Source organism: Dreissena polymorpha, chromosome 4, assembly GCF_020536995.1.
Source record: "Dreissena polymorpha isolate Duluth1 chromosome 4, UMN_Dpol_1.0, whole genome shotgun sequence".
NCBI lineage: Eukaryota > Metazoa > Mollusca > Bivalvia > Myida > Dreissenidae > Dreissena > Dreissena polymorpha.
Genome location: NC_068358.1, coordinates 14,381,541 through 14,398,325, shown reverse-complemented (window position 1 = coordinate 14,398,325; position 16,785 = coordinate 14,381,541). Strand labels below are relative to the sequence as shown.

At 35.7% G+C, this 16,785-nt stretch overlaps 1 protein-coding gene across 1 annotated transcript; it reads right to left on the bottom strand.

The window, feature by feature from the left end:
• Positions 1-3,589: 3,589 nt before the first annotated feature.
• Positions 3,590-12,974, bottom strand: LOC127877854 (uncharacterized). The gene is made up of 6 exons (XM_052424151.1): positions 12,860-12,974; positions 11,574-11,858; positions 10,668-10,869; positions 9,603-9,698; positions 9,225-9,332; positions 3,590-3,979 (listed from the first exon to the last, which is right to left on the bottom strand). The coding sequence occupies exons 1-6, from the start codon at positions 12,898-12,900 to the stop codon at positions 3,674-3,676; spliced, it is 1,038 nt and encodes a 345-aa protein (XP_052280111.1). The 5' UTR covers positions 12,901-12,974; the 3' UTR covers positions 3,590-3,673.
• Between the last annotated feature and the right edge of the window lie 3,811 nt (positions 12,975-16,785).

Genomic DNA, 16,785 nt, shown 5'->3' with positions numbered 1-16,785 from the left:
GTGAAATAATGCACCGCTTTGTACTGACACTGGCATTAAAGACACTAAACACGGAATTGTTTTATCAAAGCTTTTCGAACCCGCATATATCAGCGTATGTCTTGGCGAATAACATGTTTTTTGTTTAAAGGTTTTAGTACACGCTCGTCGAATTGTGAAATATTCACCGCTTTGTACTGACACTGACATTAAAGACAGTGAACACTGATTTTTTTATCAAAGCTTTTCGAACCCGCATATATCAGCGTATGTCTTGGCGAATTAAAGCGTGGATATAACGCTGACTTATCAACTTCCGTCAACCGGAATCAGTTGTCCCCTGATAAGGTGTACCTTACAGAAAACACATCATGCCAACAATCGTTTCGTTGGTTGTTACACATCGAATTTGCCAGGCTTTATAATAAAATATTCACGTTAACGTATTTAATTGATCACAAAACGAAAGAACGTTCTGAAACTTAGGACGTACAGCATCAAAATAAAGTCAATTGCTAATTGCGATCAATGTCAGTGCACCGATGTTATAAAATATACATAACAGACACGTTTTAACGCGAACTTCCATCGGAAACGAAAAATTACTTCGTTTTTCATTTGACAGTTGTAGGTCAGGATCGCTAAGACGATTTTATCTATTCGGCCACTCTGATTGGTTGATCATTGGCGCGTGAAGAATGAAATTCGGTTCGGGAGATAACTTAATTTGATAAAGGCTGTGCTGAGTAAGTCGTTTTTTGTGCGTGTATACACATGTATTTAATAACGAATGCAAGGAAATTCCGTTACAAAACAATGATGTAATATCATAAATAGAAACATTTTAAGGTAATAAGAGACATCTCTTTTTGGCGAACAAATTATTTAAACATTTGAACAAATAAACAATTTAACAATGAGACTTAATATAAACATGTCTAGTGACAATGCTGCAACGGAACTCGTCACCGCGTCTAAAACTCGTTTTTCGTGACATAATGCCAATAGCACCCAGTGTCCGCACAAGTCACATTGACCCCATTTGAGGAGTTTAATGTGACGGCGGTCATGAAAGGTTGGTGGCTGGCGTTGCTGACAAACCCGGCAGACCTCGATTTCGTCCTCACCATCTTCATTCTCAGGCTCCGATTCTTTGAAGATGCCACTGAGAGGAGGCAAAGTCGTTATTGTTACATTTTTCTTTGCTGCATTCTTTCCTTTATCACGCGGCTTTTGCAAAGAGTTTTCGTTGTCGAGCTCGTTGATTTCAGTCACGTATTGATCGCCGGTAATTTTATGACCACTTGGAGTGGGTTTCGCTCTTTTTTGCTATCCAGTCTGCACGGAACGCACTCGGATGTGACAGACTTTTTGGCCACTTGGTCGCTCCATCCACTAGCTCCTCGTTCTTTTTTTTGCCTACATGTATATATCGCATTGTAAAATTGCGCTTTATATCTTGTTTTGTTTAATTCTATAGAATATTAGTTACTTTAAAATAGTCATAAAATGTATTATTAAACATTACCAAAAACTTATCTATTACAAATGTAAGTCATTTAAAATAAGTACATAGAGTGCCTTATATAAGTAATTTCATGTTTTGAATCGACTAATGTATTCAGTAATTAAATTACGTCACTTTAGATAATTCAAACCGCTTAGAAGGACTGAATATTTCCTCTTTAATATGCAATATCTTACGATGATATCACCTTTAAAAACAATGAAAGGGGCATGTGGTTCCCAGCAGCGTTGGCGCAAGCTATGATAGTGGAAGCATTTTACCGCGGTGAAGTCACTGACTGAAGCTGTTCTTTTGGGGGGGGGGGGGGTATCGCTTTCGGCGGGCGATGCTCATGACTACTTCCGGTCACATCCATATTGTTCTCACGCTCTGGACAGTCATGTAATCCAAGCTCATCAAGAGTCTTGTCAAGATTGTTATAGAAATACTCTATATACACTGGAGTCGAATTTCTGGCCCTGTTGTTACTGTCTAAAGCGGGCGGTTTCTTTAGACGCGACTCTCGATCGCCACCCCTGCACAAACCATACAACCAGCAAATGTTTACAGGCTTGTCCATCTATCCTCTACCCAATCATAATGCCATTTCACCGGCATACTTATTTAGCGCAGCATTGGACATTCCGTAGCCCAATCACGCAATCACCTCAGTAAATTAGACTTGACTTAGCTCTTCTTTTTCTGTGAAGAGGGTTTCTCGTCCGTAATTTTCGTGGTTGCTCTCGCCGATTATCCTGTTACGCAGCATCTGGTATGGGTAACAATACTCCACGGCCGTCTCTCTTATAGATTTTTTGTTCAAGCTATCCTCAGAAACTTAACTCTAACAGGGGCATACTTTCTGTTTCTACATTTGTTTTACGGCATCTTGATGGATTTGCCTAGAGAAAAAGGTGGTCGAATTTTGAATAACGGACGCAACTTGGCTTTTAAATGGAACGCTTGATTTCAGCGGATCACCAAAAACCGAAAGCAAACGTATTGACAGGTCTCAATTTAAGCGCGACAGTAATAGTGATTAAGTCACGTGACCTAAGACAAACACTAAAATTCTGACGAGTGCCTTAATTGTAAAAATACGACGAAAAATAACAATTTACGAATTATATGCATGTAAAATAGAGGTTAAATTGTGTATAGGTAAATGCATAATATACAACAATAACGGTTTATATATGTTTTTGACGCATTTTAGGCTCTTGATGATCAAGAATCGAATGTTGTGATAACTTACTCGGAATTCGGACACGTGCGAATACGCGGATTAACAGTCTATAACGTCATTAGAAAGTGGCCAAATAGAAAAGAAGGAAGATATTTCATTATCGTGTTATATTTATTGTAATTTATTTTATCATACAATTACTTGGTTGGTCTGATATGACTTCTTACACACATTATAGTTAACACGCAACACATAAATCACAATGTATCGTGATTTATTATAAGAGTATAATAAAACAGGTATGATCATGTCCGCATATCATAATTTATCCGCGTCATGCATAAACGGACATTATGCCATGTGCGGCCAGCGTACGTCCTCACCAGCTGGAGCAGTCGAACAAACTTTTCAGGATCTGTGCTGTTCGCTCATTAGGCTGAGAAACCTTGCATGATTTTATAGCGGACATGGTAGCTCCTGACCATACTGCGCGGCTGCATATGCTTCTCTCGAACGACGCTGCCACATATGGCATAAGACCCATTTACGCATTACGCGGGTCATATTATCAACGACAAATGCTGACCACCATAAATGACAAACTTTAACTGTCAAAAGTAAGGTTGTTACATCATCCATACTGATAAATGTTACTAAAACAACGATAATCTGCACATGCTTCAACACCATAATAAAATACATTCGACACCATGATTATATACTATTAAGATGTTTTTCGTAAAAGCACATACGTAATCTACCACTTAACAACCACTTAACATATATACTGTTGATTAAAACATGACTGGTCGTTTGAACGACTCGGAAGAAATAGAATTCACACGCAAGTAATATAAATTACCAATAAGTTTTATAGATAATACAACCCATACAATCAAAATCAAACATGTTCCTCATAAAATATACATATCCATATATTTAGCATGAATAAAAACTGAATGATACGTTTTATCAAACACATATGCAATATGCTTCTGTCATTATGCATTATCATGGTCGCTTTTTTCTATTGTTCTCAGCGTTGCCGCCGTTCCCTTTGACAATAGTCCCCCACCCTTGCTGGCATACAGAGATGGCCACACCAAGTAGTGTATCGTATTTCCAGATTTCTCATACACTGTGTAGCGTGTGGAATCAAACGCATCTCCATGCTGGGCAGTAAAATCAACGTACAGAGGAGGGTCCGCCAATGCCATTAGCCAGCATATTTCCGCGCAACTCTCTAAATAAGGTTTGCAGGCAGCTAGTTTTTCTTGTTCGTCCTGGCAAATCTGTGTTAAACAGTGCTGAAAAACAAGATATGTGATAAAAATTGAACACTATGAATGATAACAATAACGTATAGTGATTTTTAATCCAATATCGAACTAGAAATGGCGCGGCAGAGGCCGACGCGTATCCCCACGCCGAATGTTTGACCTAGGTGTGCCCCAGGGTTGGTAATGGGGCCATGCATAGCTGAGATTGACCGTATTGTCATAAGAGAAGTTCATCATCAATTAGAAGTGAATTGGTGTAGAAATGAAGAAGTTATAGTAAAAGGCAATTTTGGGTGGGTGTGACATATGTGGGCAGGGCGCCCCAGGGTTGGTAATGGGGCCATGCATAGTTGAGATTGACCGTATTGTCATAAGAGAGGTTCAGTATCAATTTGAAGTGAATCGGTGTAGAAATGAAGAAATTATAGTAAAAGGCAATTTTGGGTGGGTGTGGTCTATGTGGGCGGGGCGCCCCAGGGTTGGTAATGGGGCCATGCATAGTTGAGATTGACTGTATTGTCATAAGAGAAGTTCAATATCAATTTGAAGTGAATCGGTGTAGAAATGAAGAAATTATAGTAAAGGCAATTTTGGGTGGGTGTGGTCTATGTGGGCGGGGCCCCAGGGTTGGTTATGGGAACATGCATAGTTGAGATTGACCCTAATGTCATAAGAGAAGTTCAGTATCAATTTGAAGTGAATCCGTGTAGAAATGAAAAAATTATAGTAAATGGAATTTTTTGGTGGGTGTGGCCTATGTGGGCGGGCGCCCCAGGGTTGGGATTGGGGCCATGCATAGTTGAGATTGACCCTAATGTCATAACAAAAGTTCAGTATCAATTTGAAGTGAATCCGTGTAGAAATGAAAAAATTATAGTAAATGGAAATTTTTGGTGGGTGTGGCCTATGTGGGCGGGGCGCCCCAGGGTTGGGAATGGGGCCATGCATGGTTGAGATTGACCGTATTGTCATAGGTGAGGTCCAGTATCAATTTGAAGTGAATTCGGTGTAGAAATAAAGAAGTAAATGTAAAATAACCTAAAAAAATGAGTGATAATTTCTGACGCGGCCCCACCCCAACCCCTATAACTTTTGACCCAGGGGTCAGATCAAAATTCCAAATAGTGCAGGGTCGCACATATGCTCATAGCTACCATGTGTGTAAATTTCAAGGTTCTAGTGCTTTTAGTGTAGGAGGAGATAGTGGCCAGGACGGACGGACAGACGGACGGACGGACGGACGGCGGAGATCACCACAATATCCCCACCTTTTTTTCAAAAAGCGTGGGGATAACAAGTTATGAACAGGAAGCTGTCACAACAAGTGTACCCTCCGCAAAGTGTGTATTATTGTTGAAAAGGGCACAGTTAGAAATTGCGAATGTATGTTTAAAAAAAAGAATGAGAAAACTGTAGTCACAAGGCCCTGGCATTTCGACTTAACAAAAGAACATGATGATTTATATTGCGTTAATGTTCGATTAAATGCACACTGGAAATAATGCAGTAGTTTAAGTAAACTTCTTTAAATTGTTAATCTAAAATCACAGGCAAAATGCACTGATGATAATAAGTATGTAAACGTTTGACTAAAGTGACACACCAAAAGTAAAGGAGTTGTATATGCCAAATGTTGGGGGAGTTGCGCTCAAAAGCTCTTAGATACACGTATTTCAAGAGGGCAATATTTTCTCTTAATAATGCAATCGTAAATCCTAACACAAGATGTGCTTTAGTACTTGCAGATATTTGGATCTGATCTGCAAAGTTTGACGAAACTTCACACAGCAGCTAATCATTATTTATCCCACTTTTACAGCGAAATCGGTTGATTAAAGCCCCGTTTATTAAATTTCATCTATAATCAACGGCAAGGCTATAATCAATGGCACGAAATGACGTCATCAACTGCCGAACCGGGACTACTTTTTCCCACGCACCTCGTCACCTGTATTTGCCAAGTGCATCAATAATAAAAACAATCTCAAATGTTTGTCAATCTTAATGACCTTAAAACAAAGGAAAGTAGCAAAAAACGTGTTTGTTTTTTTGTCATTTATTGTCATTAAAACCTAGTATTAGGTAAATTTAACACTATGCAAATAGGTTCTGTTGTTGTTGCTCCCCTTTGAAGAAGTCAGTTCGAGTTGCTCCCCTTTGACCGTAGAAAACAATCGTCTGGACCAAGAAATCCTGTGTTAATTTACAAGCTGTACTCGGATATGCGTCCATCTGATTTTTCTTCAAAGCATCTTTTCTACCTGGCAATACGCACAAATGACACTGCATCCCGGTGATTCTTGCGTCAAGAATTGGGTGTCAACAAGTTAGGTCAGATGCTGAAGGCCATGGCAAAAGACGCCGGCTTTCTCAAGCACAAGAGAATAACGAGCCACTCAGTTCGCAAATTCCTTGTCCAAAAACTTCGAAATGCAAACATTCCACCCACTGAAACCATGGCCATAACAGGGCACAAAAATGTCCAGTCCATAACCAATTATTCCAACATATCTGTTGAACAGCAGCAAAAGTGTTCATTCTTGCTCAGTCCAGTTAATATAACAATCCAACAGATTCCTCTTGTTCGCCTTCACGCACCGAAACTATGGCCGAAATGCAGCCTAGACAACCACTGTCTACCGTCGAACAAGTTGATCTTGATGTTTGCCCCACCCAGTCACTTCACCAGCAAATGTCTTTCTCTAGTTCGAACAACTTTGCCTCACAATTCTTTGGTGCCACTTTCAACATTCAAAATGTTAATGTATATAATTAGCTTGAATCCAAGTAATCTTTGTTATTTCGTCACGAAATAACCACATATTATAACAAAGAAGCAAATAGTGTGCACCTCGTGATCGACTCGATAGTTTGATATCGAAAGTGAATTGTGTGTGATGTTAGGCTACGTTGTAAACAAATGTAGTTCCTTGTATATAACAACTTAATGTCATATTGATATCATAAAACTTAAAGATTTGCAATTCAATATGATTACATTTGTAATTAATAACGCTCGACACTTTGTTACAGAACGATATTCTGATTAAAAAAATGATTATTTGATCAGCGGTTATTTTTGGAACGCGGAGTAATACACCGACCTTGGTTACACTACAGTCATTATCAAAGTACGACAAACACTCATGAAAACTTATTTTTGTTTAAATAAAAAAAGTTTACTGAATAAAAAGTGGGATAAATAGAATAATAGGTCAGTGTTGATTATAGATCAGGTTTATCATGCTCGGCACGAAAACGAAAAAGCACTCGCCAAGGCTCGTGCTTTTTGTTTTCTAAGCCTCGCATGATAAACCTGTAGTGCGTTCAGTTACAGCGAACGTTCGCTAAAGTTCGCGAACGGTCGCGAACGTTCGCTATTGAACGCTCGGTTTGCCGCGAACGTTCGCGAACCGAAGCGAACCCTCTCGGGAGGTAGTTCGCTAGCGAAACCAAGATGGCGGACAAATAAATATGTTGTATTTGTTTAGTGTTACTTCGATATTTTTCCTTTTTTTTGTAGTACATAAAGTGAATTGAACAATAAACAAAGTGTAAAGGAGGTTTTGGGGATTCCGATAATAACGTCACGTTTGCGCATCCTCAAATTTTGGCCGCCAACACTGCGGCCATTCTGCTATTGTTTGCGTTTGATGATCCGCATCGTGATGAGATTTCAATCATATTCGCGACCCATTTTAAGAACAACAAAATATTCAGAAATTGAAATTCTACCATATTAAATAGAATCCAATGAATGAACACAAATAAGGACGAAAACAAACAACAAATTGGTTTATTTTATGTTATCAACATAAAGAAACTATTTCAACCTATATGTCCGTAAAGACTTACCTTGTTACAGATTAACTAAATCCTCTTGAACTTGATACATGTACATGTTTGTATTTAATTGTTCACACCAATTTTGACACTCCTTATTTCAGCATTTTTAACCACCCATTGTTTAATTGCCCCTTTGCTCATCACAAACCGATTATCTCGATATGATCGGATACTGTCCAGACAATAACTAAGAAAACAGGGTGTCATAAACCCAGGGACCCATATTTGTATGACTCAGTATGGGGTCATTAACCACATGTGTCTGGTCATTAAACACAATTTATGATACCTCCGTGTCATCTCTGGGCATATTAAGCCAAAAACTTAACAGTTGCTTTAATAAAACATTTGAACATATTTAAAAAAATAGACGTACATTTGTTCGAAATGGATTAACAGGAACTATTAAGTATATATATAAGCCAGTTTAAACATAACACTTAAGTGTTTTATAATGACAATACATTTAAAATAGTGTAGAAATTTACTGCTACACAATTATCGTATTTAACGGGGACCTGCAAATGTAAACCGACATAATAACGTGTAAAGATCGTGCGTTTTTGCAGTGTTCGAAACATCATCGTGATAACAAGCAATCGCGTTTGATCATAATATCGATATAAAAAACTAGGGTAAAATAAATGTATAGATTTATGGTATAATAAAATGCCAGATTTGTATCGCTCATAATCACTACATTAGAGTTTTCAATATACATGTGCATTCAAAGACAGTTCAATTCGCAAAATATGAAGGTGTTTTTTTTTCCATGTGAATGCTAAAATTTATTAATATTTTCATTAAATGTAAACGAAACGAAAATTCATTCAATGTAAAAGAAAATTACAACTACATTTGAAGATTTATTGTATTGCGCTATTTTAGGGCTTTGTTTTATAACTGATTCAATGCACCTCTTACACTAAATTTCGATCGCTAATGAAAAATAACACTATCGCATCCACACCACTTATAATTATAATCAAATTATTATAGGTTTTTTTTTGGAAATATCTGTGAGTTAAGTACATTCTGTGTTATTAGCGATTTCCGCCATCAAAATCGCTACAAATTTCTGGGAGCCGCCATCTTGAAACGTTCGCGCCGAACTTATCGTTCAATAAGACCGAATCGGAAACGAACGATCATTGGCGAACGTTCGCTGTAACTGAACGCACTACTGATCTATAATCAACACTAACCTATTATTCTCTATGTAAACGTTTGACGACAAATGCATTTCAAATTTGGGAGAAATTTTGCACAGACGTGGGGGACGGACGGACGCAACCGCAGGCGGAACGACACCCACGATTTTTATATCCATACGCCTTTCATCGGGAATAAAAAAGTTACATGGATGAATGTATCGGACGAGTAGCAGAAGAAGGATAAGATATTAGCAAGACAATGGTAATCTTACCTGTTTCACCATATCTACAACGTGCGGACCAATCAATCTGCGAGCGTCTCTTATAGCACGTAGTTCCTTTGACCCAAGCCCCTCACCCCGCCTTACATCCGCAAAATCCTATAGAAATACAAAAAATATTTTGGAAGAAACTAACCAGACGTTTTTGATATATGGAGTGCCTACTACAGTTCATAATAATTTATATAAGCATTTACGCATGTTTTACAAGATATACAAAAGTGAAGAATAGCAAGTGGCGTGCATGATCGTACACATACAACACATGAGATGCAGGAATACATTATGTCTATACTAACAAAGTCCATGGTCACATTGTTTTCACAATTTTAACAGTTTGATATCAATAAAACACGAAATGCAACTTACCTGATTAGGCTCTGGATTTTGAATCGGAAAGATGAAGGCATTATTCAATGCAGCCATCCAGTCTGAGGCTAAGTCTTGACTTTTAGTCCAGCATTCCTATGGATATATAATATGCATGATTGCATCGGTAGATGATCGAGCAGAACCAAGTCGCTTAACGGACTTATAAAGAAAGGGTTAATTGAATAAACAATAGAGATCCGGTCTTTGACTATACATGATGTACAAAGCGCGGTCATTACACAGTGGCCATCTGTAAAATTGTATTAAGTGTTTCAATACATTGCGATATATTATATCACAACAATATAAGTAGAAATATGTTTATATAAAATAACACAATATATAGTAAGAAATCAAGCTTGTAAACAAAATACGTTAATTAGAATAATATCTACAAATGTTTGTTAATAAATGCATTTATGTATATATAGCTAAGTTTCTATTTACAATGTATTGCAAGACTGAATTAATTCTACAAATTTTGTACATTTAGTCTTTTCCAGAAATACTTTTCGATATTCAATTTTTATATAAAAGCGAATAGTGAACATTCTTCAATGACATACTAAAGCTGACAGTTCCTTCCTTGGAAACGCATCCGTTCATATTTTCGCCATCTACCCGATTCCATTTCTTGTATGTGTGAAAAAGTATAGTTTACCAAGATCAAATATACACTCATTAATACTGATCTTTTTAACTAAGGCTGGACTTAAGCTTAAGAAAGTTTATTGTTACTATTTTGCCCTTGATCAATTTTATAATCCGATTAGGTTACAATGGGTCTGTAAGTCTACACTTAACTAAATACACGAATCACTTTTCATCAACTACACCTAATATCAGCCTTGTGTAATGTTAACCAATGATGATTGCAAAATATTACATATAGATGCTGACCATTATTTGTTATTTGGCCTTGTAATTAAAATGCTTCACATATGTAAATACATTACATAAAACACGTGCCTCGATGAACTTGTGTTACCAAAGCTTGTGGGTCAATGTAATTCGTAGCTTAAATTGTTGAAGTATACCGTATTGAAAAAATATATATCTTACATGTAAACATCGCAGTAAAAATGTTACAGCTTCTTGCTTTTCTACATTCAGCTTGTCACTTAGCTCTTCAAATGCGTTCGTCCATTCGTCATCATACAGAGTCCCGAAGCGTTCGGACAACTTCATGGCTCTGTTAGGATCACTCAGGTCCGCTATGTCAGGATTCTGATCGGTGAGCTTGTGACCAGCCAACTTGCTGTACCTATAGTTAATATAACGCTGATGCGATGAAACGCATGAGCCAATGAAGAACTTAACACTTTAACAACTTTTGTTTCTTAAATAGCTAAATCTAGTAACAAAGTGGACGATGATGGCATATAGTATTTAAGTACGTCTTGAAAAGTTCGTATCTTTGATTATTATTATTATTTTAGTTATGCACCAAGATCGTTCATCTTGGTAATAGGGCTCGGCCAGTTTCGAACAAATGGCTATGCTTTGAACACTCTTTGTAGAGTTCCACAATACAACAGATAATATGATCCCTGGGGCGTGGTCATATTTTACACCCAATGCAATATTTGAACAATCTTTGCAGTGGACAACTATCGAATGTTAAACACCACAATATTAAACATATGAGACTTTCCGTTTCAGAGATTGTTCACATTGTAATGGTTTGATTTTGATGCCATAATTATGCAGCGAATCAGCTATATGTGTACACATTAAAAGAGGATCACACAAGGATCATCCCCATTTAAGTTTCGTAAAAATCCGCATAGGGTTGAGGAAATGTCGTATAGGGTTGAGGAAATGTCGTTTGAAGCAAATTGTTGACAACGCACAATACATGAAGACGGACGTCGCAGGGCCACCTACCACAATAGCTAAAAGACTAAAAGATGCTTTTGAATTAATGATACGAATGTATCTCGTTATTAATAATTAACAATCATTAACCTGTTTTTCAAATCATCACGTTCGGCAGTTAGCGTGTTACGTTGTTTCTCAAGAGATGCGACTTTTTCTTCTAACTCAGCTTTTATGTGATTGTGCGATCTTCTCGAGTCATCAAGGATGCGCTCAGTATTAGAAAGCTGCTTTCTGGCATTTTTCAGAGCGTTCTGATTGTTTAACAATTCGTTTTTTAGTAAATGGATTGTTTCATTTAGTTCGTTATTTTCTCTGTTAATTTTGTCTTGTTCCTTTCTTAGGTGCTTTACCTCTGGAATAACCTGGGCATTTCTGAAATATATGCGTCGTTTATCATTATAAATGCAACCTAAACAAATCATTGTCAATTGCTTATAGCAATCCTAATTCTAAACAAATGCTGCTGCCGCCGCTGCTACTACCGTTACAAATGCTACATCAACAACAACAACATCAAAAACAACAATAATTAATAATACTACTTCTTGTTTGTTGTCTATTTCTACTGCTACAACTACCACTACTAATACTACTAAAACAACAACTAACACCACAGCTGCTGCTACCGCCACCACCACCACCACCGCCGCCGCCACAACCACCACCACCACCACTTCTACTACTAGTAGTTCTGCTAAATAAAATTTCGCTTTAAAAACAATCTTAACCACCGCACTATTTTGGAAGCCATGTTTAAGGGCAAATTAACCAAGAAAAGATGGACCATATGCTTCTTTGCACATCTGCACTTAATTATGGCGCACTATTTTTTTGTTTCAGTTAGATTATTTCAGAGAAGTTCGCTCCTCTTACTTATAATGTTTGCAGATCGACAGACATTATAACTGCAAAATATCCCTTCCATGCCTGCGAGGGTTTAGTTGACAAAAAATTACTTACATAGGGATTAAATTTACTCATATTTAACAGAAACATAACATTTTATTCCGATATTTCCGTTTATGAATTGTTTCATTTGACAATGATTTCATTTATACAAAAGGGCATGAATTTTACCAAAACTTCTACTGGTTGCTTTAGTTTAAATATGAAATCACATTTGGGGGACAATTATGGTGTTTCATTCTTAAAACACAAATTTAGCCACGCATTCATCTTTTAAACAATCCAAAGCACTGTTTGCGTTAAGACAGAAATTGATAGAAAATTTTGAAATTGACACACGAAAATGTTCTACTTAAAACCTAAATTTTGACAATAAATTCGTCCGTATTGCAAAATACACAAATACAAATATAACTTTATTTTGATAATAAGCGTTTTCATTTGAGTATAAATAGTACTTATCTTACAATGATTTCAGGTTGTCTCTCTCTTTTGTAACTTGCTCCATTTCGGTCTCAAGTTCCTTGGTGCGATTGTTAATACCGCGCTGATCAGCAAATTGAATTTGCCAAGGAATTTCCTGAATCCTTAAATGATACAAAGTGCTAAAGGTGTGAATTATTAAATATTCAGTGTTTGTGATGCGCACGTTTTGCTTTTATTAACGCATATAAATGCCGTTTTATAAAAACAAAAGTTATTTGTCAAATATTTTTTTAACATACAAACCTAAATTGAAACAATACAACTGAAAATGTAAACTTTTTGGATTTATATACACCTTTTAACACACACATTTTAGTGGTATAATTTTATATAAACTCATACCATTTCCGCAAGATATTTATTTCTTCGGTGTTCAATTGTTCTTGCGGATTGAGAGTTCCTTCTGAACGCTCTATCTCCATGTCATTTTGACCTATCTCCTCTACTGCTTCTGCATGAACGATTTGTGGTCGCATTATTAAGTCTTCGAGCTTTCTTATACGTTCCTCTAAGTTTTGAATCAGCTGGAATTCTTCTATCCTAGAATAAATGCAGAAGATCCTTTTTATTTTGCACAGGCTTAGATAATAAAGTGTCAGGTAACAAGTGCATTTCCTATAAATGGTTATTCATTCTAGTTGAAAACGATTAAAAGGAATTTAATATATTGAAAGTGTTATTTAACTACTTTGCAGTTTGAATATATGTCAATTTCAAAGTTCCGAAGAGGTCTTAAGAATTCATATAAATGTATTTAAATTATGGCATTGACTACCAAAATTGAAATTCAAATTTTGTTCATTTACATTCAATCGAAATTAACAAGATCGATGTTAACTACCGATACATTATTGTCCTCGACAACAATCTTTTTTTTTTGTATTTTTCTTTTACATTTAAAAAATCGAATACAAAACTTGCGGTGCGATGTCAAGGGCTATTATGTAGAATATGTGTATAGAGTCCATCACTTATACATACACGTATCTGATACATGTACTGTTTTTGAATCCTTTTGGACTTGAAATGGTTAAATAAAATAACGTTTATGATGAAGTTGCATAAAGGCAATGTAAAATACCAACTTACTTTTAGACAAAGTGTAGGCCATTTCAAATAAGTTAATTTGATCAAGTAAAGTTAATTTGTATGTCAACAATGTAACTTACTGTTGGAAAAGGAAAATTAGTGGTAACATACCTGGGTGGCCCTTTTTCAATTTCGTCAGATTGCAAACGATCTTGCTGATGAAGAACTCTATCTGTACGCCCTGTCTCAATCTCAATCGTATCTAGGTCCTCTTTGCTCTCGATAAGTAGTTGTTTACATTTTACTTGGTCTTCAAGCTTTCTAATCCGTTCGTCTGTGTCTTGATTCTCCAATTTTATCAACCGGGACATTAGATCGTCCACCAAACGAGACAGCTCTTCGGGCATTCTGGACTTCAAAGCATTGTCTCTACTTTCTGTGCGATCACCATCATCACCTTCGATTGACTTAGTTTTTGATGGTTGTGCATCATCTTGTGTCTCACTAAATCAATAGGATGTTTTGTTGTACATGTAAGGGCTACACGACATGGTTTACGTTAAACAACGTTAATCAGAATCAGTTTCTGATACATTAAAGTTTGGCCATAAAACCTAGTAAAGTATTATAAAAAACATTACACAGATTCTATGAAATGAGAACTGAGACCAATATTGACGAAAATGTGCATTATACTTACGATTGTTTCAGGTCTACCCACTCCTCATGCGTCTGTTCGTGCGCCCTAAATAATATATTGTATACATGAATGAAACTAAAAAATATACTTTTATAAAATACATAAGCTTTTCATACAAATAGGATCTGGCACCAGATGTCATATCATGCCATATTTTATTAAAAGAGTTCAGGAATTTTGTAAGTAAGCGAGCCTTTGGCGAGCTTTCTAACGAATTTCCTGGACGATTTTAATAAAATATGGTATGATATGATTAGTGTCAGATCTTTTTTATCACATGCTTTTATATGAGCAAATTAAATAAATATTTACGCAAACATAACGATAAATTCCGAGTGTTGTTAACATGTTATTACGTCATTTGACGTTGCAACGTCATTTCAGCAAAATAACAACGCTTAAAAAGTATATTACACATGTGTAAGCTAAACATATATGTAATGGTTATATTACATGTGAAACAGGGTATGGCATGTGATAAAATGAAAACAGGCAATCGAGATACAATAAATAAAAAAAACAAAACGAGACTCACTGTACTCCTGCATACTTTTGAGTGTCATCTTGGACCTTAAATATACAAGAAGTAAAATATCATCAATACAACCCATGTTAAGTTTGTAGTGCGTATTTCTATTACAACTTCGAAACATTATTTGTCCCCCTATAACGATTACGATTCGCTTCATGATACATTGATGATTAATGTATACTTGTATTAATAACCAAGAAGTTGCTCACTCCTTTCGTGTCTATTGGGTTGTGTGCGTCTTCTTTTTCAGCCATGTGCTCTATAAAATAAATGAATATAGATTAAAAAGAATGGATAGACAGATGGATAAATGGATGGAATATATAATGGGTGGATGACGGAATAAATGAATGGACGAATAGATGTATGAATGGGCGAATAAATGAATGCATGATTGAATGAAATGTTATATATTTTTGATATGACGGAAAGAATCTATGATTGAATAACTGAAAACATGACTTGAAAAATTTACATCTTGATGAATAAAATGAAAAAATAACTGAATGACTCGACGATTTAATAAAATTGAATGGTTAGAATAATGGATGAATTAGTGACTCTAAAATAGATGTATTAGTGAATACAATGGAAGGATTGAATGATGGAAAAAAGGAAAAATTGGAATGGATGCATGCATCAGTAATTGATGATCGAATATTTGAATTTATTTGTGTACAATCAATAAATTTCAATGAATTCATGAAGGGGTTGATATCACCGTGATTCCAAACATGAATCTATGAATAAAAATTGATGGAAAAATAAATGAATACATGAAAAGATAAATGAATGAATGATAAGAGAAATCAAACAAATAATACAACAATATCCATTGCATGTTTTAATAAAAATATTATGGATAAAAGGTGAATAAGTGTGTGATTTTTTTTATTAATGTTATTTATTTAAGGAAATCTTCCAATGCTACGTTATACACAAATTATACGTAAACTAATAAATACAAGTAAAGAGACATTACACAAGTTCAATTAATTTATCATAACAATAAATAGTTGTTGATGTATTCACATCATCCAAAGAATGTCATCAACTAAGCATACATGTACAATGTATAAATCAAATTGTAATTGTACAAAATTGATATATTGAATTATATTTAATGGAAACTAAGTAGCTCTACAGAAACAACAACCCCATGGACTTAAAAAACTGGAATCATTTAGCATGTTTAGCACTTGTTCAATAATGAAATCGAAAGTAGAAAATTTTGTCAACGCATTTTAGATATCAGATAACTAAAACACGAATAAATTATTCGTTTGCATCTATATTTACAGTCTACTTCGCCTTTGCTAATGACGTTTTCAATATGGAAACACATTTCATGTTTAGTTAACAAGAAACTTCAAAAATATAAAATTGTACCGAAATCGAAAGTCGAAACAAATGTTCTATGACCTTTCAACAATACAGTCGTGAACATAACCAAATATTACAAACCAAAATTGAGTGGTTTATTTAACTTACCAGTTGTTCATATATCAATACAAATGTATTTAAAATCTATTTATTTAACTTGAAACACAGCGTAAACATTTCACACCCCAAAACACTGAAACAGGAAGCTCTACTTGAACTTAAACTACGATAGACTGTGTACACACAAATCAGGTCATTGGGTT